Source organism: Nycticebus coucang, chromosome 8, assembly GCF_027406575.1.
Source record: "Nycticebus coucang isolate mNycCou1 chromosome 8, mNycCou1.pri, whole genome shotgun sequence".
NCBI classification, from domain to species: Eukaryota; Metazoa; Chordata; class Mammalia; order Primates; family Lorisidae; genus Nycticebus; species Nycticebus coucang.
In genome coordinates, this window is record NC_069787.1 from 58,418,864 (window position 1) to 58,445,883 (window position 27,020).

General features: G+C 44.7%; 3 protein-coding genes across 12 annotated transcripts in view; 1 reads left to right on the forward strand and 2 right to left on the reverse strand.

The window, feature by feature from the left end:
* METTL6 (methyltransferase 6, methylcytidine) overlaps positions 1 to 2,068 on the reverse strand; it is a 138,353-nt gene extending 136,285 nt beyond the window's left edge. For 6 of the 7 annotated variants that reach the window (XM_053599023.1, XM_053599022.1, XM_053599024.1 and 3 more), the window contains exons 1-2: positions 1,946 to 2,068; positions 671 to 1,041 (exon numbers count right to left, since the gene is read on the reverse strand). In XM_053599023.1, coding sequence (XP_053454998.1) covers positions 671 to 982 — 312 coding nt within the window. In that variant the 5' untranslated portion in view covers positions 983 to 1,041; positions 1,946 to 2,068. The other variant, XM_053599025.1, reaches the window with a different exon arrangement.
* On the forward strand, positions 2,066 to 15,870 carry EAF1 (ELL associated factor 1). Its single transcript, XM_053599018.1, has 6 exons — positions 2,066 to 2,432; positions 4,152 to 4,246; positions 6,546 to 6,682; positions 9,155 to 9,345; positions 11,332 to 11,565; positions 13,215 to 15,870. Exons 1-6 carry the CDS (start codon positions 2,066 to 2,068, stop codon positions 13,259 to 13,261), a joined length of 1,071 nt encoding a protein of 356 aa, XP_053454993.1. The 3' UTR covers positions 13,262 to 15,870.
* A 3,911-nt stretch (positions 15,871 to 19,781) lies between these two features.
* The window catches only part of COLQ (collagen like tail subunit of asymmetric acetylcholinesterase), a 76,160-nt gene continuing 68,921 nt past the window's right edge, over positions 19,782 to 27,020 (reverse strand). For 3 of the 4 annotated variants that reach the window (XM_053600611.1, XM_053600608.1, XM_053600610.1), the window contains exons 13-17: positions 26,682 to 26,821; positions 25,644 to 25,763; positions 25,100 to 25,220; positions 23,385 to 23,487; positions 19,782 to 21,305 (exon numbers count right to left, since the gene is read on the reverse strand). In XM_053600611.1, the coding sequence (XP_053456586.1) occupies positions 21,236 to 21,305; positions 23,385 to 23,487; positions 25,100 to 25,220; positions 25,644 to 25,763; positions 26,682 to 26,821 (554 nt within the window). In that variant the 3' untranslated portion in view covers positions 19,782 to 21,235. The remainder of the gene's footprint in view (positions 21,306 to 23,384; positions 23,488 to 25,099; positions 25,221 to 25,643; positions 25,764 to 26,681; positions 26,822 to 27,020) is intronic. The other variant, XM_053600609.1, reaches the window with a different exon arrangement.

Below are 27,020 nucleotides of genomic sequence, written 5' to 3' on the forward strand. Positions count from 1 at the left end.
AATAAGCTGTGGAGTTAAACTGCTTGCCCTCAAATCCCAACACATTCCCTGCCCCCATATTCTATCCTTGGGGAAATCACCTATACAGCTCTTTGTCTCAATTTCACCTGAAAACCTGCACTTCATAGAGTTATTATAAGGCTTAAATGATAAAACACATGTAAAGTTCTTTTAAAAGGGCCATGGTAAATAGTTCACTAACATTAACAATTATCATCTTGAATCTGTCACTGAAGTCATTCACTACAAATTTATTTACTTAGCTTTACTTAAGAGACATGAGTCTCACTATGTTGCCCTGACTGGAGTGCAGTGGCTATTCATAGCCACTAACATCACACACTACAGCCTCAAACTCCTGGGCTCAAGTTATCCTCCTGCCTCAGCCTCTGGAGTAGCTGGGGCTATAGGCCCAAGTCACTGAGCCTAGCTCTTGAATTTAGTATTCAATGTTTACAACTTTCAGATAAGCATTAAAGAAATAGAAAGCGACCCATTAAAATTCTCTCTTCTGTGTATTAAACCAGAAACTGCTAAAAACTACTTAAGACTGAACAGTGTATTCTTCTCCCAAGGTGCAAAACATTTTGATAAAAGGCTTTATAAATCCTCTACCCCTCTTTTACTGATTTTAAATGAAGAACTCTGATAAAGTGTAGTATTTGCTTACCTCCCTACATGATCTTAGCTCCTCAAACTCTCTGGTGGTCCAGTGTCTATCTTTGAAGAAATTAGTGCTATTTCTTTTGTAAAAAAGGTCCCAGTTCTTCTGAGCTTCTTTTTCCAGTTTTTGCTGTTTAAAATCAGACACCAAACCTTGGTCTCTTTTTAGTTTCTCCTCTTCTTCAGAGCTGAGGATCCTTGCCTGCACCCCTTTCCTTTGCAATGAAGCCATCTCAGAAATTGACGGTAATACACTTAACACTGGTGAACATTCTCCATCCCTAAATAACCTAGGTGTCGGAGCTGATATCGCAGACATAGGGTTTTCTCAGATACGTTTCCTCAGGTGGGTTTCCAGGCCTCAGATAGCACAAGGTGCTTCCGAAGAAAAAGAATTAGAGTCTGTTTAGTGGTTCTAGAATAGTTCAACACACTGAGTTAGTGGTTCTAGAACACTTTTTCTTTCTTTTGTAGTTTTTGGCCGCGGCTGGGTTTGAACCCACCACCTCCTACTGGGGTCGGCGCCCTACTCCTTTTGAGCCACAGGCACCGCCCGGTTCTAGAACAAATTCTTTAGGACACTAGGTTCAACTCACCAAACATTTACCAGTTGCTGACACTAACAAAAATCCTGCCTGTTATGCGAGTAAAGGTCACAAAGACTACCAAGTCATAGTCCCTACCTTCACCGAGCTTACCTTCCCTGTTCAGGATTGTCTCATACATCGAACTCTAATTCAAACCAAAATGAGCCAACTATTACAATAAATCGGTTTAGTTTAGGAAAAGTACCCTTCCACGAATTGACTGAGAAACCTTGGGGCAGAACACTCATCAATTTTCGGGGTCCCAGAAAGGGGTGACTTAAAAACCACAACAACGGCCTACATTGGAAGCGGTAATCAACTGTCAGACAAGTGGGGTCATTGTTTCCCGAGAGCAGGAGCTGCGTTTTTTTGGAGATGACGCTGAACCTGCGCGGCCTCAGTTTCTGATCCCATTCACAAGACACTGTCGCACGAACCAGAAAGGGCGTCGCTTTCCAGGGACTGAAACCCTCGCACCGCCATCTCCAGGCTAAGAGAGCCAGTGGGCGCGAGGCTAAAGGCCCCTAAGGATCCTCCCCTCTCGAGACACTCCGATTAAACTAGACCCCACGGGCCCCCGCGGAGGGCCGCCCATGTTTGGCTACCAGACCTGCGTTAATCTGTTCAGCCACGCTCTGGGCTCACTGTCATCACTTCCTAAATTCACCTCTAGGGATAGGGCCAGGCGTACTCACCCCGCAGCTGGGCCCAAGCCTAAGAAGCAGAATTTGGAAGTAGCAACGGAAAAAGCCTGAGCCTGGACAAACAAAGCCAAGGACCTCGAATTGGGATACTACCGGCGTAATTCTTTCGCCATGGTACCGCCCCCGCCACTTCCGCTGGGAACACGGAAGTCCCTCCTTGACTCCGGAAGTCCCGTGGCCTCGTTTCCTCAGAGTCTCCCCCAACCCCGACGCCGAGAAGACTTATTTCCGGCCTCCGGTGGGCGTCGGCTGGGGTCTCGGTTCGCTCCGGAGTGGTATCCCGGGAGCACCGTCCTCCCAGACGCCGGAGCCGGAAGCCCGGGCCGGGGCAGCGCCCGGAGAGCGCCGCTCTCGGCACTAGGCCCGTGTTGGGCCATGAACGGGACCGCGAACCCACTGCTAGACCGCGAGGAACATTGCCTACGGCTCGGGGAGAGCTTCGAGAAGCGGCCGCGAGCCTCCTTCCACACCATTCGCTGTAAGTCAGCGCTCCCACGGTTCCCTTCGGCCGCTCCAGCCGCCACATGCTCACCTCGACTCCTTCTTTCTCTGTCCTCCGAAGTCCAGGGAACTCCCTGCCAGTCAGTTCCTGTCTTACCCTAGTTTCTCCGGAACCTCGTTTTGTCGTTCGGATCGGACCTCCCAAGCTTTCGTCACTCCCAACTATTCTTCTACCTCATAATTCCAAAAGTTATTGGTTCTTCTTCGTTTCTATCCACCCCCACCCCCCAGTCCTTAAGCCAAAGGAGTCCAGTTCTTCCTCGGAGCTTCCCCCCTCCCCCCCATTACTCCCAGGGCTCTCCACATGGAAAATGCTCTTACCGTTTGCTACGGGCTCATCTATTCCCACCTAATACATTCTCTTCCCTGATTTGCTCAGCTCTCTTTCCTCCTCGATCTTACTCCTGGACATCCTGATACTGCCTTTTGTCCCCTGTACTGCCAGATAGTCTTCATTCTCTCTGCCTCGTTTGACTTTGATGTCTTTTGAGATCGCCTATACTATGAGTTTTTCCCTGGACCAAGTCCCTCAGTGGTTAAAGAATAACATTAGAATTTGTGAACTGGGGATAGTTTAAAGCTTGATCTGTTTGGAAGAAGAGAGCAGGCATAAAGAATGTCGAAATAGTCATTATGCTGGGCCTTTTTCTTCATGATTATGGACTCTGTTTAGACAGTGCACTCTGGTTATTAGTAATTGTCTGACTGAGCATCCCTCCATGATTCACAGCCTTTTGATTTCCTGTAGCACTGACGCTGGTTAAGACTTGTTTTTGTCAGAGGAGCTAATAGATGTGACTCAACATACATGAAGAGGGCATGTGAGATATTGAAGTTCCAGCTTTATGTGGTTACTTGCTGTGCCATTACTATGCTGCTTACTGACGGCACATTCAGCTCTTTTAGAGAGAGTAGTTGGGAATGTAAGAACATCATTTCCTGAGCAGTTTGCTAAGTTGATGTTTTCCTCTAGTGAGGAGCAATGTGGAATTTAAATGAGACCATTCATTTATGCACCTGACCTGCAGTTTGAGGCTGGTGTGTGTTAATGTGAAGGAAGATGGTTATTCATGTTGCATTCTAACTGCAATTCAGAAATATGAATGAACAGGATAACTTTTAGAGATACAGTTAAACTGTCTGCTCTGAACATCTACAAAAATATCTTTACTAAAGCTATGGAACTTGAATGTGGCAAATTCTAATGTTAGCATTGTTCAAAATAAAATCAGCTTTATGATGCTGTGGCCTTTAATATTTCATACAGATTTTATAGTCACAATCTTTTTCATATGCTCTGTTGCTTTTGATCCTCATAACTAATAAAACACCTTATGGATGATGAGGCATTAATTTTCATGTATCCCTTTTATTATCTGTGTTTAATAAAATGGTATGTAAATTCTAGCTTTTCCTCCCAAAATAATCCAGTGAGAGATCAGAGGAAAAATCTGTGGATCTTGTAGATGAGACCCTGAGTTGATAGTAATTGAAGCTGGATGGTGGTATACCAGGGTTCATAGTACTGTCTTCTCTCTTTTTGTATAGTGAAGTTTTGCATAGTGAAATAGTTTTGAAGACTTCTAAATCATTTTTATTGTCCTTATCTGAGTAATAAAAACCAACTCTTAAGTGAAAATACTGAGGAAACCCTTATAAATAACCTGGGGTTGAGTGTTTTATCCTTTTCCTTTAGATGACTTTAAGCCAGCATCTATAGACACTTCCTGTGAAGGAGAGCTTCAGGTTGGCAAAGGAGACGAAGTCACAATTACATTGCCACATATCCCTGTAAGTTCGTTTACTTCTTTAAAATAAGGATCAGAGTGAATTTTCATATTTTATGTTATTGTGATGTAAATTTCCTACTGTTTAAAATGTCTAGATTTCTAAAATACCAACATTAGGAAAAAAAGGAATTTTAGGGAGTGGAATGGGGTAGAATTCATGCTACTCAGGTGCTTGATTCAAAATGATTGTTTGCCATTTTCCCCAAACTAGGCTTTCCTCCATTTGCTGCTGTCCAAAGTAGATAAGGTTCCTGTCTAGGCACTGAGTTCCTCTTTTAGATTTGCATTGTTTTCTCCCAAGTAATTGCAAAGAGAAAAACCCTAGGTACCTTGTGTTTATATAGGCACAACAGCTCAGGAGTGTGGCATAACCTAGTCAGGAGTTAAGACAGACAGGAGCAAGATTAGCATCTCTCTGTCTGATAGGGGGTCAAGTACAGGCTGTTAGTCTCAGGCAAGAGCCAGAGGTTTGGAACATTCAGCTAATTTAGAGATGAAGAATTCAGTTTAAAGCTTTATTAAGAACCCTTGCAAAGGAAAGACTGAAGCCCTGCCCAAGACAGCACTGATCACAAAGCCCAAAGGACGACATGATGTTCTTAATGAACATGTATCATTGCATGTCACAACCCTGTCCAGGAACATAGTAAGTTCTTGGTAGCTGGGGTAGAATGAAAAGGCTCTGGACACAAAGACCTGGAAAGCTTTTGTGTTGAGGAAAAATTGTCTGCCGGTTTAAACTGCTATTTCATTGCTTGTTGCTTTTGGCAGGTTACATCATCTCCCTTTGGACCTTAGTTTCCCAAACGTAAAATCAAAGTGTTAGATAAATGGTCCCTGAAGTCTTTCCAACTTAAACTTTTCCTGTATGAATAAGAAGTCAAAAGAGGCAAGGAGGGCAGCGCCTGTGGCTCTAGGAGTAGGGCGCCGGTCCCATATGCCAGAGGTGGTGGGTTCAAACCTAGCCCCGGCCAAAATTAAAAAAAAAAAAAAAAGAGGCAAGGCATTAAATCCTATGTTCAAGTATTAATCGAATACCTATCACATATTTGGTCATTATTAGGCACTAAGAATAAAACTTTGAACAAACCAAACATATTTCTTGTTCTTGTGGAGCTTATGGACTGGAAGTTTAAGTAAGTATAAGAAAATATCTGGGCAGCGCCTATGGCTCAACGAGTAGGATGCCAGCCCCATATACTGAGGGTGGCAGGTTCGAACCAGCCCCGGCCAAACTGCAACAAAAAAATAGCCAGGCGTTGTGGCAGGCGCCTATCTTCCCGGCTTGGGGGGGGGGGCACTGAGGCAAGAGAATCACCTAAACCCAAGAGCTAGAGGTTGCTGTGAGCTGTGACACCACAGCACTCTACCAAGGGTAACAAAGTAAGACTCTGTCTCTAAAAAAGAAAAAAAGAAAATATAGCACTTATTCTACATCAGGGAAGGCTTTCTTTTTTGTGTGTGTGTGTGTGTGTTTTTTTTTTGGCCGGGGCTGGGTTTGAACCCCCCACCTCTGGCATATGGGGCCAGCGCCCTACTCCTTGAGCCACAGGTGCCGCCCAAGGGAAGGCTTTCTTAAGGAAGTAAACTTTGAGTAGATCTGAAGATTGAGTAAATTAAAGAGAAAACAGTAGGACATAGTAGACAGAAGCCTTGTTAAAGCCCTGAGGCAATAAAGAGCTTGAGCTCATGCCTATGATCCTAGCACTCTGGGAAGCCAAGGCAGATGGTTGCTTGAGTTCATGAGTTCTAGACCAGCCTGAGCAAAAGTGGCTCTACTAAAAATAGAAAAACTGAGGCAAGAGGATCGCTTGAGCCCAAGAGTTGGAGGTTGCCGTGAGCTGTGACACCATGGCACTCTATCCAGGGTGACAGCATGAGACTCTATCTCAAAAAAAAAAAAAAAAAAAAAAGAGAGGAAGAAATAATGTAGATCACTCACTTGTTACTAAGTGATAGCTCTATGATAGTTACTAAGTCATGGTTAATTTATTTTTCTCAGTTTGTACTTTATCATTATAACACTTCTGTAATCCCTTAGAAACATGTATAGTAATTTAAAATTTTTACACTACTTTTCTTGATTACTTAGAAGCAGTTGCACAGTCACAGTTTTTTGCTGTTTTATTGTCTCCTTTTTATTTTTGCCTAGAAATTCAGAAGGAGTTAAAATAGAAATCATTTCATTCTGTTCATTTTGAGTAGCTTTGATAAAAGATTTTATCACATAGAGTCATCTGTAAATTCAGTTTTGTTATTCATAAGTTTAATTTGATCATCTTATACTTTTTTGCAAATAGGGATCCACACCACCAATGACTGTGTTCAAGGGAAACAAACGGCCTTACCAGAAAGACTGTGTACTTATTATTAATCATGACACTGGTGAATATGTGCTGGAAAAACTCAGTAGCAGCATTCAGGTGAAGAAAACAAGGTGTGTAAATAACAACATGCTGATTTCTGTTATGTTTCTAAACCTTTGTTATCTATTCAGTTTTTAGAAGGTCGTGAGCATCTCCTTGCTCATAGTGTTCTATTGATAATCTTAACTCTGCCTATGTCTACTCAGATAAATCAATAAAATATATTTTTTCCTCATGCGATAAAAAGGAGTAATATTTTTAAGACCTAACAGGGATGTCCAGCCTATGGGCTGTGCACAGATTATTTGAGGACTGTTTTGTTTATCTGTGGGTATCAGATATTACAGAAAATATGCATGGACCCTCTTTATTTTGCTCATCAGCCTTAGTTAGTGTTTGTATATTTAGTGTGTGGCCCAAGGCAACTCTTATTCTTCAGTGTGCAACAGTAAAGAAAAAAAGTTGAACACGCCTGAAAATACGGGCACCTTGGGGAAAGATAAGGTACTTTATAATTAAGCTAATCTTGTTAAACTCATGATTGTTGATATAGTACCACCTAAGGGATAAAATTTAAATTTATAGACTTATAGTTATGAAAGAATAATTGAGTAATGTATTCTTTATTAAAGTAAAAACATTAACTATTTTCAAGATACATTTCAGGTCACTGGTATACTAAATTAAAATCGCCAATTTTTTAAAGTGATGAATTCTTTCAGGTATTACATATCTAATATGAAGCCAGTTAGAGTTTGTTTGAAAGTCAAAATTAATTCTCTAAATAGAAGTAACCTAGTGGTTCTATTTGTTACAGTGTAATACAGTAATTATTATAATATGGTAATTTTAAAGAGAGTGTCACAGCCTGATGTTTTTCTGTTTTGCTTCCTCAAGCCATTTTTCTTCATTCATTTCACACACACAAAAAAAAATAGCAAGCATTTATTGAGGGGTTTTCATGTGCTAGATGCTTGATGTACATTAAGCATCTGATCTTTGTGAGTAATTTTTAGAAAGGTGCTATTATTATCCTAAAAAAAAAAAACGGATAAGGAGACTGAAGATTAGCGAGATTGTGACTTCACCCTGAATTTGAGTGCTAGAGCCAAGAACTGGCCCAGGCAATGTGTTGCGTAGCCCTTGCTTCTGTCCTGCCACTGTCCATGTGTATTCATCATGTACAGTGAACAAGGTGTCACAGTCACCCCTCCCATGCCTGGTGGTTGTGTATTCCTTTGCTACTCTGTGTGATCTGGTGAGTAGCAGCATCATGTCACCTGGGTACTTATTAGACGTGTAGCATCTTAAGGCCTACCAAGTCTGGATCTGCAGAGATCCCCAGGTGATTGATTGGTGGATAAAAGCAAAAGCTTGAGAAGCACTGGGCCAGTCCATTTATAAAAGAAATTATTATTATTTTTATTTTTTATTTTTTTTAAGAGACAGAGTCTTCGTTGCCACTCAGTAGAATGCCATAGCGTCACAGCTCACAGCAACCTCCAGCTCTTGGGCTTAGGTGATTCTCTTGCCTCAGCCTCCCGAGTAGCTGGGACTACAGGTGCCTGCCACAACGCCCGGCTAAAAGAAATTATTAATGGAAAGAATTTTCTTAGTTTGAAGTGGAACTTTGCTTGACTGCCAACAAGAGCAGGCATGTGATGAAATGAGCAAGCAGAATGCAGATAATGGAAAAATTTGCAAGTTGGCTGGTATTTTAGGAGTTACTCTCTTTAGGAACCCATGCGGTTGTGATTGTAACTTCATGTTGTGCACAGTGAAGCAGTCAGGTACTGCCTGTCATGACAGGCTGCATAGATGCGTGGTTCCCTAAGATGATTAATAGAGCACACGTGGAAACCTGATATGTGGCACTTGATACTGACATTGCAGATCAAATTAATGGTGCTGGGACATTTTGTTTTTAATATGAAAAAAATATGTAAATAAAAATGTTTTCTCTAGCCGGGTGTTGTGGCGGGCGCCTGTAGTCCCAGCTGCTCGGGAGGCTGAGGCAAGAGAATTGCTTAAACCCAGGAGTTGGAGGTGGCTGTGAGCTGTGTGAGGCCACGGCACTCTACCGAGGGCCATAAAGTGAGACTCTGTCTCTACAAAAAAAAAAAAAAAATGTTTTCTCTGAGTTTGTGTAAGTACACTTCATGATATTTGCATGATGGTGAAATCACCTAATGATGCATTTCTCAGAACATACCATTGTTAAGCAATGCATAACTATTTTCTATTAGTAAAATGATTTCTCATAATCAGGTTATAGCTTATATTTCTTTTATGTCCTTGCTATAAAATGTGGGCTTCTGTAGGGCAGTTAGTCTGTGTTTTGTTCCTCTCTGTATCCCTGTTGCATGATACAGTATTGAAATGCAGTAGACATTCAGATGTTGAATGAGTCATTAACATGATACAATTATTAAATGACAGTATTTTTCAGTGGTCTGGATAGAGCATGAAGTTCTATGGAGATGTCTGGGTGCTTGAGAACCACTCTTTTTCCCCTCTGATTTAGTGTATGTCTGTCCTTTCAGAGCTGAGGGGAGCAGTAAAATCCAGGCCCGAATGGAACAGCAGCCCACTCGTACCCCACAGCCATCACAGCCACCACCACCTCCACCACCTATGCCATTCAGAGCTCCAATGAAGCCTCCAGTTGGACCCAAAACTTCTCCCTTGAAAGATAACCCCTCGCCTGAACCTCAGTTGGATGACATCAAAAGAGGTAGAGAATATTTTGTGGAGCCATGATAGCAACTTGAAGTAGAGTATTGATGTTCTTGTGGAGCTCACAAGGCTACTTTTCCCACATGGTGGCAGGCACATTCACTGGCATCAGAAAATTTTTGCACAGCTCACTGTTCCAGAGGTGGTGAGGGTCAACTTCTGCCATTTATCTCATTTGACAAGGTTGAGTCCTTGAATAATGACTTGAGTTGTGGCTGTTTTGGTAGCATTATGCTTAGAGGCCAAGATTTAAACAAGTATGACTCTCATCTAAAGCTCCATATGGCATACCCCTAAGGCTTTGAAGAAAGAAAGGATTCTAGGTGTAGGGAGTAAAAACCCAAGTGTGGCAATGTTACTGAGCTTTATATTAATATAGTGTCTGTGTTAGAGGGGCTAGGTGTAGTCCCAACTACTTGGGAGACTGAGGCAGGAGGATCACTTGAGATATTGGTTTGCTGTCATCATGCCTGTGAATAGCTACTGCACTCTAGCCTGGGCAACACAGCAAGACCCCATCTCTTTTAAAAAATAGGTTCGAGGACCATTTAAAATACCATGATCAAAAACTTTGTGCTGACACAAAATGTATGAATATGAGGCCATGAGGACTGGTGGAAATGGATACTGGCTTAGACTTAGAGGTGTGGTTTTGCTCTCTCCATTGCAAACCTGAGATAAAGGTTTACTTTGGCTTTCTCCCCCACACAATGCATGGTTTTACTGTTCTAGAGTCTTAGAAGTTATGAGGCTAAGTGGCATATTTCATATTTGTAAGTTAAACAAAATGAAATGTACAGTAATAGTAGATGGGGAAAGATAAGAGTTGTCCTTTGGAAGTTTGCTTTTTCTACCCTATAGAGGGGGTGGAAAATGAAATCACTCTGTGCACTATGTCTTTGATTTTTTAAACCTTGTGGATATTGGAATGCTGTGGTAGACGTTTCCACTAAAGTTAAATAAGAATTAGATCATGTGTGGTTGGTTGTTGCCGATTATGCTTAAAGGAGTTATAGCTGTTTAAAGTCACCTGGTATGTTTGGACAGGACAATCTGGCATCTTTCTTGATATATCCTATGATATATCTTAATGTATTCAGTGACATTGAAATGGGTAGTAAAACATGCTTTTTCTTCCCTGCTTAACATCTGTAAAAAAGCTGTCACTCAAATATGTGGAATGGAGAGGAGGAATGTTGTTCCACCATTTTTCTTAGTTGCTGTGGTTCTCCCTGCAAGTCTTCATTTATTTGTGGGACATGAAAACTAAAAAGGACCCTAGGGACTGTCTGGCCTGCATTTTTCCAGAATGGCTTGGGATATTCATTGACTTACACCTGGGACTCACTGCTGGTTAGAGGGTGATCCAAAGCAAGCATCAGACCTTCCAACTCCTGGTCAAGTATTTTTTAACCTTGTAACATAGTATTTCTCTTTTTTGGAAATTACGGTTTTACCCCATAATTCACTTCCTTTCTTGCTCAGAAACATTGCTACACTTGTTTATTTTTGTAAATAAAGGCAAAATAGACTTAAATTACTTTTTACACAGAATAGTCATTCTCTTGAAACAGAGTCTGCTTTTTATTTTGGGTGGATTTAATGGTTCCATCATCTGTCTGGAAACAGTGTTTTTGTTTATTTTGGTTTTGGTAATTTTTTTTGGTATGTTTTTTAAGGAATTGAGAAGTAGGGCTTTGTTTAAAATATTTTCTAAGCAAGATGTTATTATGGTGGGTACCTGTAGTCCCAGCTATTGGGGAGACTGAGGCAAGACAATCACTTAAACCCAGGAGGTTGAGGTTGCTGTGATTTATGATGATGCCACGGCACTCTGCCCAGGGTGACAGAGTAAAACTCTGTCTGAAAAAAATATATACTTTTTAATACTGTTTGCTTTTGCAGATTTGCTGTTTATAGAGGCTTTAACATGCTGCCTTGGGAGTGGTGGCTGTCCTGATCCATGTCATGTCATTTATTCCAGAGCTGAGGGCTGAAGTTGACATTATTGAACAGATGAGCAGCAGCAGTGGGAGCAGCTCCTCAGATTCTGAGAGCTCTTCAGGAAGTGATGACGATAGCTCCAGCAGTGGAGGCGAGGACAATGGCCCAGCCTCTTCTCCACAGCCATCACACCAGCAGTCCTACAACAGCAGGCCTGCCATTGCCAATGGAACCAGCCGGCCACAAGGAAACAACCAGCTTATGAACACCCTCAGTAAGAGTGCTGTTCCTTTTATGGCTGAGAGAGAGCTAGCGATGCAGATTCTATTTATCTTATACCAGACCCTGTAAACCTGAAGACATTTAAGGCATAGAAAATGATAGAAGATAATTTGGAGTAGAAAGGAGTGAGTTACATAATAGTAAAAAAGGGAAGTACAAGACTCAAAGTGTCTTCTTTATCTTTTCCATTCCCCACTGGCATAAATTGAGTTTTGTGAATTCTTGAAAATGCTTAAACATGAACAGTAGGCTCTTTGCTTTTGTTTATATCCCAGGCTGTAGGGGAGCTACCTGCCATCATGCTGCCTCTGCCTCCAGGACTTTCACAAAAAGAATCCACTGTCTGCAGACAGTGTGGGGTCCTGTAGTTCTCATACAGGAACCTATGCCATTGGGATTTATGTGGAGACCAGTGAGCCTCTGACAAGAGGGAGAGGAATGGAGATCATAAAATATCTGGGTGGCTTTTAATGCAGTCGATACTAAAGTAAAACAGAGGAAAATAAGGTCAGAATTTTCTTTGTTTTGGATGTAGGAAGAGAGCTGATTTTCTGTGCTTTTTATTTTTCTGGAAGCCTGATGAATGTTCTTCTATGGTGCGCCTCCCTTTGAGGAAATTGCAAGGTCTGGAGACAGTGGTGGGGAAGCTAACCTAGTTAACCGTACTGTTGTAGACCAAGCAAAGATAATCTTGGCACTATTGACATTTTGGGCTGGAAATATCTTGTTTTGGGGGGCTGTCCTGTTCTTCAGAGGATGTTTAAGAGCATCCCTGACTTCTGTTCACCAGATGCTATTACCAGTCCTCCCACCCCCAACACACACTGTGTCGACCAAAAATATATGTTCCCTGTCTTCAGCATAAGTTGAAGGGTATAAAGAAAATAGCATTACACAGGTAGGTCATTAGAGAAGGGAGGACCTCGGGATCAGATCTCACTGAAAGAGTCTCTGGGACTCTAGAGTCCTCAGAAGTCACTTTAAGAAGAACTAGCCTAGAGGTTAGCAATCCAGAAATACAGAAGTTCACTTTTGGTTTTTAATCTAAACAGTGTCAGGTGGTCTATCATACATATTCCTGTTATATTAAAGTGGAAGGTTGAGTACTTAAGTTCTTCACTCCTAAGTTTTGCACCCTAAACAAGAATTGGGGGCTTTGTAAAACTCATTAGTTCAGATTTAAAGTTTAAAATAACATGAGTATCCAGAACAGAAGTGTACCAGAGAGAGAATATTATTCTAGTGTATTACTGGTGTTAACAGTACTTCCTCAATAGGGAGCCGTGGTGTTTCCTTAGTTTTTATAAAGCAGCTAATGTGAGCACTTCTACCAAATGGCAGATCAGTTATTTATAAATATTTCCTTGCTACTTATTAACACATTTAAAAGCTTTCTAACCTACTCCTCCTTTGCTTCATCCTAATCAGTATTGCTGTGCTTTGCAGATACCAAAAATAGCATCTCTTTTAAAATGTTGACTGTATCAGTTTTTTTCACTGAGCTAAATGGATTTTTCTCCCTAATTAAGTTGATTTAGCAAGGTTTTACTATAGTATGATAGCCAACCCAAAAATTGTGAGAAAGTAATTTTTAAATTCTGTATTTTTGGTTTGATTCTATTTTTGTTTTTGTTTTTGTAGGAAATGACTTGCAGTTGAGCGAGTCTGGCAGTGACAGTGATGACTAGCACTGGATCTTTGAAAATCTACTTTTTGCTGCACAGCATGCTGCAAGACCGGGCTGCTCTAGCGTGGAGTCCACTGCCAAGAGGAAAATGTTATGGATCAGTGACTGTAGTAGGAGTTTGAGGCTCTGGAGCGCTCAGATATTCAAGTCTTTAACTTAGTGGTGATGGGTGATTTTCTCATGTAATTTTTGAACAATCTCACGTTTCAAAGTAGATCTGTAGAAGAACTAACAGAATTATATTTCTATTTAGTTGACATTGTTAATGAGAAACAGACAAATGTGCCCTGGTCTAGGTTACTCAGAGGCCATTCCTTAACCAGGCCAGTCAGTTTGGCCAAGCAGTCTGCACTAGTGAAATGAAACAGTCTTTAAGGGGATGAGGAGAGAGGAGGAAACCTCAAACAGAAATATGTTAAAACCACTTTAAATTGTTGGCACAAAGTGGTAAGGAAGTTTTGTCTAACCTAGCGTGGTAAGCCTAGGTAGAAATGTCTCTTCAAGACAGAGTGCTTGAGTGTTAGCTGGGCTGGGACCCAGGAGATCTGCTGCTGAACCCTCCATTTACAGACTAGGAAAGGGAAGCACCCAGCTAGCTATGGCCAGTCTCCTATGCACTGCCTGCCCCCTCCCCAGGCTTCCCTTGAATCTCATTTATTGGAATCAGATTCTTATGCATGGGACTTCTAGGTGTACATTGGAGCTTTGATTAGATTCCAAAAGACAAAAGTTTTGGGTACTTCTAGCTTGAATTCAGATCCACACAGTCCCTAAATAGGTAAAGCTGAGTGAGCAGATTAAATCAGCAGCCATCGTGCTGATGAGTGTGACTGAATTAAGCTGGGGCTTTTGGTTCCATGTGGATCTATACAAAGTGTTCTGTAGTCATTGGATTTGAGCAGGGGAGGTAGGAGTACAAGAGAGGTGTAATGAAGAACATCTCTGAACAAATGAAGCATCAGTAAGTTTCCAAGCACCAGAATCCAGATAGGAGTTCTGCAGTAGGAAATGACACATTCTTTGATAGGGTATTTCTGTGTATGCTTTTGTACCACTGTCTGTGCCTGATTCCCACACTGATTAGTATTTTTTATATACAACTAGAAAAAAGTCACAAGATTGCCTTCTACAGTGTACAGTTTCTAAATGAATCTGTTGTTGCAGGAAACCGGTCACTAGTAAATGTTCCATGAGGGAATGTGTGATAAATAATCCTATAATTAGTATGGAGTAGCCCATTTCTATAGTTTGAATGAATATATCCTGAGAAGTTTCCATCTACTTTTTGGTTTAGCAGGCACCAAGACAGTAATAATATTTTTTTCCCTTTGAGAACCCCCTACTCAGATGCCTCTCCCTCCCCAGCTAGTAGAGCAAAGCAGTCTAAACCTAGAAAGGAAGTAGCCTGTGGTAAGGGATTTTGTTTGTTAGTCTAGACCTAGAAAGGAAGTAGCCTGTGGTAGGGGATTTTGTTTGTTTATAGAGTTGGCTGTTTTCACCCACATAGGGACCCCACTGAGCTGTAGATGGGGACAGGCAGCCATTGCCTAGTAGCACGTCACACCACTTCACCCAAGTTTGGGTCATAGGTATGCACTAGTGCCCTGCGGTGGACTCTCAGCCTGTTGCGTGGTTTCAGTGGATTTGGTGGCAGGTAGGAACTTACTTATAGTGGGTTGATAATTGCTTTATGATTCTTTGATAATGACAGCTCAGGGAAGGTGAAGGTCATGATTGGGAGACTTGAATTGTTACTGGATGTGGGAATTGCTTCACTGCTCTTAACCTGCTCAAACTGAGGCAGGTTCCAGGAACTTGAACTACAAATGTCTATTTAAGCCTTTCTCTTTTTTTCTCTCCCTTTTTCCTTCAAAAGCCTTGATTATTTATATAGACAGAACTGTGGTTTTTGGCATGTTGGGCTAAGAATTTTGTTTCTATAGGAAGTACTTGCATGTGTCACTGGGCTTGTTGAGTCAAGCTTTTTAAGCTTGAGACCATTTCCTGTCATCTGTGCTATCCAACACTGCACAGTTATTCCATAGCACAGCTCCATTTTGTTCTCTGCACAAAGTCTTTGGTGGTTCCATTCCCTTACCCCCTAGTTTTACCCACCAGAGTAAGGAATCTTTTCTTTTTGGAAGTTAAGAATTTTGCCTCACAGATAGCTTCCCCTAAATAACCTTGTGCCAGCCAAACTGGACTTGTTGTTCCTGCCTCTCAGCCTCTCCACCTAAAAACCCCCCTCCTGAGTCTCCATAGATGCCATGTTTTGTCGTCTCTTTTGACTCACATGGAATGTCCTGTGTGTATATACTGACCTTTCCCTTGCTTGCATTCTGGTTGGTATGAGCGCCTTAAAAGCAGAGACTGTCACTTTCCCCTCTATGCCCTGGTGTGTCCACAGGAATAGACAGTCACATGCTTATGGCCTGGTGGGGGAGGAGGCAGAGAAAACTGACCAGAGCAGTACAGGGGATAAACATACAGAAAACATTCCAAGCATTTGGAGCAGCTGGAAATATCCGTGTTGAGTTTCATGATTTAGAAGTCTTTAACTGAATTGTTAAAATTGCCTTTTCTTTGCTCTGTACTATGTCTACTATACTGTGGGTCATTTAGGCAAGATGAAATGACTTAGTCTCAAGTGTCTGAAGAGCCACAGTAAGCCTTAGTAAAGATGTGATTTGGGGAAGCAATACAAATAAACTAGAGACTTGTAATAATGCCACTCATTAACTATTTTGATTTCTGTTGCAGAATCATTTTTTCCATGTGAGGTGTTAATATGTGTATCAGTGGTGGAAAAACTTGAAAATTCCAAAATCCTTCCCTATTTGAGAGAGGCTGGTTCAGTAGGATATGTTGTGTGTGTGTGTGTGTGTGTGTGTATATATACACGTGAATGATGTATTTATTACATTATTTTGGAAGAAGATTAGTCTGTTACGTGGATATATATTATGTATAGCCAAATGGGATCTTTCCATTTGGTAAGGAAGGTAGGATTTCTGAAACTCAGGCCTTAACCAGCAGGTTGGAAAACAAGACCAATTGAAGCGTTATAAAATACATGTTTTTGTGGCTTCTATTATTTCTGTCTTGGGTTCATTGTTTCATTCTTCAATGATTTTTTAAAATCTTGTGTCTAAAAGTTTGTTTTGCTTAATTACAAAGTAGACATGCATGTTTACATTTATGTAAAATATTTGCTGTGTAAAGGTTTTTGTTGTTCATTCTCTTTAAAAAATCATTTTATCAGCTGGGCATGGTGATTTATGCCTGTAAACCTAGCACACTGGAAGGCCCAGGTGGGAGGATTGCTTCAGGTTAGGAGTGTGAGACCAGCCTGAGCAAGAGCAAGACCTGTCTCTACTAAAAAAAAAAAAAAAAAACAGAAAAATTAGCTGGGTGTGGTGGTGCACACCTGTAGTCCCAGCTACTCAGGAGGCTGAGACAGGAGGATTGCTTGAGCCCAGGAGTTTGAGGTTGCTGTGAGCTAGGCTGAGGTCATGGGCACTCTAGCCTTGGGAACAGAGGAAAACTGTCTCTCAAAAAGAAAAAAAAAATGTTGTATTTAAATAAAAATGATCAACTATAAACTTTAATGTCTTTGTGGGTTTTTTTTCTTATTAGCAATCAGTGAGCCATATAGACTATTTTAAGAGACTTTTGTGCATAAGTCTAATCAGCTAAGTACATCGATTCCTTTTTAATTTGGTATTTATGATCATTAGGAAGTACACCTCAGTTTTTAAAAAGGTGTGATGTTCAAAACTGAAGGATGAACTTTTGTTTTTAAAAGGTATAAAGTTCAAAATTGAAGGATGACTTTAGCAAGCCATGTGGCTTCTGGGGTCATTTCACATGATCTGGAAGGGCAGTCGTGGCTTTGGATCTGAGAACTATACAAGAGTTAAGCTGAATCCAGAGACATCCTACAGTCACTTTAGTTTCCCCAATTCCCTGCACCTGGAACGCTGTGCCACGTGTACACAGACCTCTGAGCCACAGCAGATGTTTGGCTGGAAGTGATCTGCTCTCCTGCTTCCAGCTTCTGCTCCAGCAGTGTTCATGTCTGCCTTGTGGTCTTGGCTTGCCTCCTTGACTGTAAACTTCTAGGTGGGGAGTGATTATATTCCTTTGTAATTCTCTGTGTGTCTGTAATGGGTGCTCAGTAAATTTGGGTTGAAAGAAATTACAAGTTAAGTCTCTAGGAATCCTCGGCTGCTTATTCTGCAACTGGTGTGTATTCCCGCAGGTGGAAATAGGAGGTAGGCTCAAACCATCTCTTGGGAAATGGTGGTGTACATTTATCACCTAAGGGAGTTTTATCTTCAGTTAACTGTTGCTACTATAATGATATATAAGGAACCATCCCAAAACTCAATAGGTTAATAAGAATTTATTTTGCCGGCCAGGTTCGGTGGCTCACACCTGTAATTGCAGCATTCTTGGGAGGCTGAGGCGAGTGGATTGCCCGAGCTCACAGGTTCAAGACCAGCCTGAGCCAGAGTGAGACCTTGTCTCTAAAAATAGCTGGGCATTGTGGTGGGTGCCTGTAGTCCCAACTACTTGGGAGGCTAAGGCAAGAGAATTGAGCCCAAAAGTTAGAGGTTGCTGTGAGCTATGTTGCCACATTACTCTACTGAGGCTGACAAAGTGAGACTGTCGCAAAAAAAAAAAAAGTATTTTGCTCACAAATTTTAAGGTTGGCAATTTAGACCGCCCGTGGCTGGACAGTTCTGGTCTAGACTGGCTTCCTTATATGCCCTGATGGTTGAGTAAGATTCGGGTGATTTAGGATGGCCTTTGCCAGCACAGTGCAGGCAGCTCAACTGTGTCTCAGCCTCCAGTAACCTACCCTGGCCATGTCATGGCAAAGGCAGGGGTGTGAGGGAGGGAGGACACATGAAATGCTTCCATCACAATTGCTAACATATCATTGGCCAAAGCCAAGTTACAGGGCCAAGTTCAGAATTAAGTGGTGCGGAAATACGTTATACCAATTGATGGCAGGAGTTGCAAAGTACGTTGGAGAGGGTGTAGATACAGGGAGGTGGGAAGACTGGGACTACTAATACAATCAATCTCCTACATCCACATACTCCATGGTTAAGAACACTGGGCCATGTGATCTCATAAGACCCTTCCTGGTTCTGGCATTTTCCGTGGTAAGACAAAGTCTCAACAGGAGTTAAGACATTTCTATTCATGCTTCCTGCAGAGGGCACCAAAGGCAAGCTCTTTGCTTGGCACCTCATTCCCCACTTTATTCACTACACGTAGTTTACTTCCCTCCTTCCTTCTTACCAGAGCACTATTCTGGTTATATGTTGTTAACTGCTCTAAAACTTAATGGCTTAAAACAACCATTATTTTATCTCGTGTAATCTGTTGGTTAGGAATTGGGACAGAGCTTGACTGGGCAAGTCTGCTCCTTTTGCTGTAACTGAGGTCACTCAGTGGTACTCAGCTGGCTGACAGGCTGGACTGAAGGGTCCAAGCTGGCTTCACTCACATGTCAGGCTCCCTGGTGGGGATGGCTGGAAGCAGGCTCATCGGGGACTATCAACTAGAGGGCCTGCACTGCCTCTAAGGCATGACCATCCTCAGGGTAGTGGGCTTCCTTTCATGATGGCTGGCTTCCCTCTAGACAGTGTTCTGAGAAGCTGCATGGCTTCTTATGACCTAGTCTGGGAAGTCCCTTGGCAGCACATCTATAGTATCTTACTGGTTGAGGCAGTCTAAAACTCACCTGGATTCATGAGGAGGGGGCACAAGCTCTACTGCTTGAATGGAAGAATATCAGAAAGCCACCCACCCAAAGTCCACTCTTATTCCTCCCTGTGTTCTTTTGGTCAAGTTTTTTGCCATTGTTCTCAGGTGAACCATCTCTTCAGAGCAGTAGCCCTTAAAATGTGATCCCAGGCCCGATATCAGCATTTTCTAGGCCTACACTGGCCTCAAACTCCTGAACTCAAGTGATCCTCCCACTTAGCTTCCCAAGTAATTGGGACTAGAGGTGCACACCAACACTCCTGGCTAAGATTATTAGTTAATATTCTATCTGCTCACCTCAATAAACACACTTTCGTAGAGAATGGAAGGCCAGGTTTGAATTTGGAATTTAGATTCCACAAAGTCCATGGCAGCATATGGCAGCACAAGGGACGCTCTTCTGTTTTACCCCCGTGCCCATCCCACACCAAGAGGGGCCTCGTGTGTGTCCATGCAGAAATCCCAGCTCCCATCCAAGCTCCATCTTGATCTCTATAAATAGCTTGTCTCTGGCCACTCCATGAGCCTGAGTGTTTGCAGGTCACACTCAGGAGGACAGACATGGGGGAAAGGCTTGCCTTGTCTCTGAGGGAGCTGGAATGCTTATACCTTCTAGAACCCTCTTGAGAGTCAGGGAAGCAGTCTTTAATTCAGATCTTCACTCTATCTAGCAATGCTGAGACACTGGCTCCAACCCTCCAAGGAAGAGAGCCACAGTGCAGAAATGAACTGCCTTTATTTTTCTTGATTTCCTGCCCATACACCCCAGTATGATGGTGGAAGCAGCGTGGAAGTAACGTCTCCCCAGAACTTGTAGGAGAGGCTCAGGGAACCAGGCTGATCAAATGCACCCACCTCTAAAGACATTCCCGCAGGGCTGATAGCACCTGTGGGAGAAATGGTCCACCTGTAGATCACCAGCAGATGGCCCACTGGGCCCAGTGCTCCTGCCTGCTAAGACCCCCAAGACTTGGGCTTATCAAACAGCTATGTACAAAAATTCAGGGGCATCCTTCCATTCCAATGGGCAAATCCAACTTGAGCTTTTTTGTGGCGGGGGCTCACCTGGGAGGTGTATTTATAATATAAAGTGAAGCCCCACTCAAGAAAGATGGTGATGAAAGACAGCTCCCAGACATGCAGGACCAACGATGCTATAGAAAGGGAGGAGCTCAGACATACAGACTTGAGGACAGGGCTATGCAACACGCAGACACAAAAGTGGGGTCACGGCACTCACAGGAGTCAGCAGAAGCGAGGAGATGGAGTAAGGAGAGTGTCCTCAACAGGGTCCCCAGATGGGGAAACCCAAGGAGGTGTTATCTAAAGACCAAGGAAACACCAAACAACCTGCCCAGGTGTAGCCTCGTAGAGGTCACTCTATGCCCATGAGTCTCCTGGACAGGAAATAGACATGAAGGATGTTTGCAAGACAGAGGTCAAAGTGCAGAAAGAGCCAAGGTCAAGATGCTGCCAGGGATTCTGAAAGTACAAGAGCCACCCTCTGGGAAGCACAGAGACGAGGAGGCTCTTGTGCTCACGTGGCCGGGCGCCCAGCCAGCCTCCGCCCTCCACTGGGAGACCATGAGTCTGACGGGTTTCTCGGTACTTTTTCACAGTTAAGTCTCTTCCTGGGGAGCCACATCCACATGAGGCTGGGCCATGCTCAGGGGTCCCTCAGCAGGTCCAAAGCCGTGACTCACACGGAGAGAATGTGCCCACTTCTCTGCTTTGTGGTTCACAGGCCTTGAGAGACCCAACAACAGGTGGCTGCCCATCCAGAGGTCAGAGGGGCGGAGAGGCCTATACTCCAGACTCCAGATGAGAGGTCAAAACAAATGAACACAGCCCCACAGGCCTCTGAGTCTAACAGTTCTAAGCCAAGTCCACAGCTGCATTCGGAAGAGGAAGGGCACTATAGCGGCTGTTGGGCCAGATGGTAGTGATAGGCAACAGCCCACCTTGGGCATGTGGGAGGTTTTCCCGTCCTTTGGAGTAAGACAGGATGCAATGGTCCTCAATTCTTCCAGTTATACTGAGTTAAAAGCATGTCTTAGCAGCAGGAGTTTGTCCTTGTTTTTGTCACACAAAGGCTGATGGAGACCAGCCCAGAACAGCGCAAAGGCCAATTTGGTGAGGGAGGAGAAGCTGCTGCTGATCGTGTGGGGCAGAGCCCACCTTCTCCTCACAGGCCTCACGTGAAGTAGCGGCAGGGCGTGGAGTCGATGTAGCAGTACTGGGTACACCGCAGGTCTCCATACGACCTAGGAAGGCAAAGGCACGTTCTGAGAAGCCACCTCTGCTGACTCTTGCCCAAACCTCACCCCACAGCACCAGGGCTGCTACCTTACCAAGGGCTAAAGGTTCTACGAAAAGTCTTCTCTTTTTGTTTGGGGCTAGGGGCTTAGGTTGTTTTGTCTTGAGTCCCAGCTGAGGGATATGGGTGGAAGGAGCTGGCAGCCCTGCTCTCAATACTACATTGGCCAGAGAAGCACGCCCTTCTCGAGACCTGAAAGGTTTGCAGTGCTGACCATTAGAACATGCCATACTGATGCAAATGCTCCGTGTCTGGGTGGCCACTGGCTGGAGGTGACTACTAAGCTGTAGAAATATGACTAGTGTGACTGAAGAACAGAATTTTAAATTTAATTTTAATTATTTTAAATATTTACATATAAACATTGACTAGCTACATGTGACTGGGGTTACCATGTTCAACAATGCTGTCTATAGCTCTGTAAGCCCAAATGCATCACACGCATGCTCACAAGCATCCCTCTGAGGCATCTCTGGATTAGGTGAGTAAGCACAGTGAGCCTGTGGGAAGCCTGGGCTCTGCTTGATCCTGTACTCCATATCTGATTGTCTACACTCAGTGATCTCCACGGAGCCATTAAGAGGCTCAGATCTGCCCACTCCTTGGCAGGGGCCTGTCATGAGCCTTCTTTACTTCAGGATGGGGCAGTGAACACAGACCATGATGGCATCCTGGCCAAACCTCAACAGGCTTGGAGTTTAGACAGGCACATATTGCTCTGGCCTGGTTTAACATGCTGTGTGTGTTTTCAGGGTATGTGCTGAGGAGAACTGCTTGGAGAGGGGCAGAGAGGGGCAATAGAGAGACAGGAGTGGTATCTGTTCCCCAGTCCTGCTGAGGGTCTGGTCTGAGCCTACAAATGGAAGCTTGGCTGGGCACAGTGGCCCCCGCCTGTAATCCCAGCACTCTGGGAAGCCAGGCAGAAGCATCGCTTGAGGTCAAGAGTTTGAGACCAGCCTGAGCAAGAGGTAGTCCCTGTCTCTACCAAAAAGAGAAAAAATTAGCCGAGTGTGGTGGTGGGCACCTGTAGTCCCAGCTACTTGGGAGGCAGAGGCAGGAGAACCACTTCAGCCCAGGAGTTTGGGGTTGCTGTGAGCTGTAATGATGCCTTTGCACTCTAGCCTGGGAGATGGAATGGGTGAGACTCTGTCTCAAAAAAAAAAAAAAAGAAAGAAAGAGGCCTGAGGGACCAGCAGATCTGCTCTGAAACAAAGGGAAGAGCAGAACATGGACTAGCTATGAAAGAGCAGCCTCCCCATTTTCTAAGAACATTATGCAACTCTGGCCTGTGAGGATTAAGGGGAACGAGGCACCATTTTGCACCTCGGCAGGAGCACAGAAGGCTACCCACTGGGTGTGGAGGCAGCACCTCACCAGGCAGAGGCCCTCAGCTGGCTTGGAGGACATCAGCGTGGAGGCTGGGATACCAGGATACTTGAGTAACATCCTGAGTAACGTGAACGCCCACTGAGGACTCTAGGAAGTAACCAAAGAGGCTCTTGAAGGGAATATTTTATGAGATTTCATGTCCGGTGTGTTGTCACTTGCAGCTGCAGGCATGCCCAAGGGGTGGGCAGGTGTTCCAGAGGAGTCAGGTCATGTAGACACATAGAGTCTTTTAGATCTCCTGAGTCCTCTGCCCTCCAATGGGTTCTTTCTCAGGCCCATAGCCCAGCAAGCTGCTGTGGTAACCATGGGGCACAAGAGCTGCACATGCTCCAGCAAAGGGCCAGGTTGGAGCGGTGGCTGTGTGCACCCCAGTGTAGCCTCAGTGGCACTCGGCTGCGCTGACCAAGAGAGCCACAGTGAGCGTGTGATTACTGCCTGTCTCCCCCTTGAGCAGAAGCTCCAGCTGGGCAGGCAGCATGTTTTGGGTCACCTGTCACCGGACCTCAATGTCTAGAAAGTACCAGGAATGCGAGGGGCACTGAAATATCTGTGAAGGAAAGAAGGAAAGGAGGTGGCAGGGAGAGGTGGGAGGAGGGAGGAGAGATGGGTGCCACAGTACACAGGGGGTCATCCCTACCCAGGCAGATAAGTCTCGCACGTCAGGTGGCCAAAGTCAGAGCCATCACAGTCCTCCACACCTTCCTGCCGGTGACCGTCTCCACAGTAAGCCCGGTGACAGTCTGAGGGGACACGAGGAAGTACAGCCCTGAGAAGGGTCAGGGGTGGGACAGGCTTGCCTCAGCCTGTAAGAACCGTGGGGCCTGAAGGATCCACTCAGAGCACTGCACTCCCTGAAGAACTAACCTCCGTTAAACTTTAGCCTAACCCTGGGACAGCCCCTCAGGCCCTAGGTCCCACATCAATGCACAGTGGGACAAGAATAAGGCGGCCCAGGCTCTACCCAGCCTTGCCACTCACTAGTGAGGGTTAGGGAGAGTCTATGTCCTCATCTGCAGAAGTGGGACATTGACACTGTCTCCCCCGTGGCCCATGGGAGGTCAGGAGACTGCAGAGCATCAGGCACCGTGAGGGTCATGGTGGGTCTTGTCTGTCAAGAGAGCTTCAGGGAGGGGGACACCGAGGGGCCCAGCCTTGTGTCCCTGGGGAGCCACATGATCTTCAGCAAAGACTTCTGTTTTCTCATACAGGGAGGGTCTTAGAATATGAACCCACCCTTGTTTCTGCAGGGCGTAGAGACTCTGTTGTCCCTCCTGATGTGAGAGCTCCTAATTGACAGTGTCTGCACCAGAGGCAGAAAGGACCCCAGGAGCAGAGCCTTACCAGCTCCTAGGGACTGCCATCCTACAATTGTCGGGGACAGTGCAGCATCTCTCCTGGCCTCGCTCACTGGTGCACCTTTATCACTCTGTCCTGTCAGGTTTCCTCTGAGCTGCTTGAGGGCAAAGCCTGTGACTTCCCATCCACGCACACCCAGCCCTGAGCCACCTGGGTCTTCACAGGAGGGGTAAAAACACAAGCACACAGATGTACGTAGGGAATGGGTGTCAAACCCTTGCTGCATCCAGACAACCCAGCGCGTGTTAGCTCCTGTGGGGAGCGGCTGGGGTGTTGCATCTATTCTGCAGTCAAGGAAAGTGAGGGTCAGAACTGTAAGTTGCCCTCCATCACCCCACCCACCCAGAGTGGCCTCTGCTCTGAGCTGCGGGTGAATTGGGGGCCCTCAGAGCCTGCATGCAAACTCTGTTCTGACTCTAAAGCCCACGTTTTCCACCTCACTTCTTGGATTTGTCACTTGGTTTAAAAAAAAAAAAAAAAAGCAAACCTCCACTATGCTACCTGCCTGGCTGGGCAGCGTCTATGAGGCCATGAGGCCATGAGAATGGCAGCTCTGGCTGGTGGCCTCCCCCGCTCCCCTCCAGTACACCAGCTGCTCTGGCTCTGCCTGGAAAAACCCGGTCCTCCTTCCTCATTCCCTTCTGCTTCCCGCTCACTCCTACTTCCAAAGTGAGAGCCCATCACCTTTGTCTCTCATGCCTGCCACACGGGTTTCGCTATAAAGTAGTATTGGAAAGGTCTGGTGGCTCCACTTCCCAGGAAGGAAGGCCTCTCTGGGGCCAGGGTGACTTGACACCACCCCCACTGACCGGCTTGGGTGGTGCAAGAGTTAACATGTGGCCTGAAATGGGAGCAGGGAAGCACAAGGAAGCCTGGGTACACTGTCCCTGGCTCCCAAATGATCCCAAATCACCATAGCTGGTGTGCAGGGTTTGCCCAGCTCCTCCCCCTCACTGGCTGTTGGGCCCCCAGTCCTCCCAGACTGGCCTCACTCACCGATGCAGTCATCACCCACGTTGTTGTTACCGTCGTCACACTCCTCCCCGGGCTGCAGGATCCCATCCCCACAGGTGCTGGGCTGGTCTACAGTGTAATCCACGGGGTAGAGAGGGGTCAGCTGGCCAAAGAGACACACAGCATTAACTCGAGGATGCCCCCCCCAGGCAGCCACAAGGCAGGGAGGTCGTCAGCACTGGGGGGTCCTGCTGGGCAGCATCCCTTGCCTTCCTCCTGGGGCTATGAAAGGTGCCTCAGCTGTGCAGCTGGACGGATGCGGGCCAGATCAAGATGGCAGCCTGGCAGCGCAGGGAGGTGGAGGCCCTCTGGAACCTGGGCTCAGAGAGGAGCTCCTATTTGGGGATGGGGGCATGGAAGCTGCTCAGAAAAAGTGTAAAGAATTTGCTTAGCCCTTCGGTGGAGACAGACTGCAGAAAGCTCTGTCCCGGGCCCAACTGCATGGCCTTCCCGTCCCATAATGGATGCGTCTTTTTCCTGGGCAGGGAGAGGTGGGATATGTCCTGAGGTGCCTGCCTGGGGGTACCTGGATGGGGAGCCACCCAAGGCTGTCTTTGAAGTACAGAGATCTCTGGTCTCTGCGGAAGGCAATGGCATTTTGGGTGTTCAGCCTCTCAAGTTCCTCCTGGTTGTTGACCACAAAAATCTGCCAGAAAACACACTGATGAGGATTCCGGAAAATACTTTTACAGAGGACAGAGGAAAAGCTAGTGAAGGAAACAATCTCTCCTGGCCTGGTGGAGAGTGGGAAGGGGGTGTTTGCACACTGGGCTCTGGTATTCCTTCTGAAGTGGAGAGGAATATCTGGATTCCCATACCTTCTCAATCCTGTTCCTAATGTCTGAGTTTGAAATGAAAATATCCACCGTGTTTTAACATTTTTAAATATTCTGAATGTTCCCAAAATTTAAATTAAAAGGTGGTGTTATACAGTCAGGTAATTCAACATCTGGAAATGATTTTTAGCAAATTTATTATACTTGTTCGTTACAGTATTTACATTAGTGTAAAGCTTGTGAACACCCCATAAATATCCAACAATAGGGCATTGGTTAAATTACTGCTGATACTTATGATGAATTGGTGCCCAGAGTTTACTTCACAGGAGGGTAGAGAAAGCCTAAAGAGAAAGCAAGGCAACAGGGCTAGCTATGAGCTGGGGAAAGGATACATACGGGCTCGTTACACTATCTATTTGCTTTTATCTTTATTTGAAATTTTCTATAATAAAAAGTTTAAAATGCTGCTTATAGAGTATGGAACATACCAGGATTCCAACTGAGATATCTAGAGTTTTAGCATTTTTATACAACATAACCTCAACCATATAGAAGTTATTCTTTAAAAAGACAAAGAAAATACCCCAAAGGGAACCCACAACCAAATGGACAATTTGGTTTCCTTCTTTTGATTTTTCTGTATTTTTTTATTTCCTATGATGAGTGTCTGCTCAGAGCAATAGAGGAAAATAAATTTTATCGGAAGGATTTTACAAAGGCCCAAGGGACCTCAGGTGAGAGGTCCTTACAGATAACCACCCCAGACTTCTCCCAGTACACCTTACCACAGGAACTCGCAGAGAACTGGGCCCATACATGGACTCCCCGTAGGAAGGGTTATTCACATGCACAGGCGGTCCACAGAGACATCTTCCTGGAGGCCCGGGAAATCCTCTTTCCCCTTTGAGTCCCATTACAAGTTGTCCTAGGAAGCAAGAGACTGCAGTGTCACTAGAGCCAAGGAAGAGACAACCGAACAGCCCAGGGAGATGGGAGCAACCTTTGCTACAGAAAGAAGGTTAGCATTTCAAGGCAGGCCTGAGGGAGTGGTTCAAAGAGATGCTTTTGATGCAAGACATGGAGGAGACACAGTAAGATAAATAGCTGGCTGGAGACAAAGCTTC

Bases quoted from the DNA above. Each gene is read 5' to 3' on its own strand.
- EAF1 (XM_053599018.1), top strand. From the start codon at position 2,066: ATGGTACCGCCCCCGCCACTTCCGCTGGGAACACGGAAGTCCCTCCTT. The intron at 4,247-6,545 runs GTAAGTTCGTTT...TTTTGCAAATAG, and splicing joins TTACATTGCCACATATCCCT to GGATCCACACCACCAATGAC. The intron at 9,346-11,331 runs GTAGAGAATATT...CATTTATTCCAG, and splicing joins GTTGGATGACATCAAAAGAG to AGCTGAGGGCTGAAGTTGAC.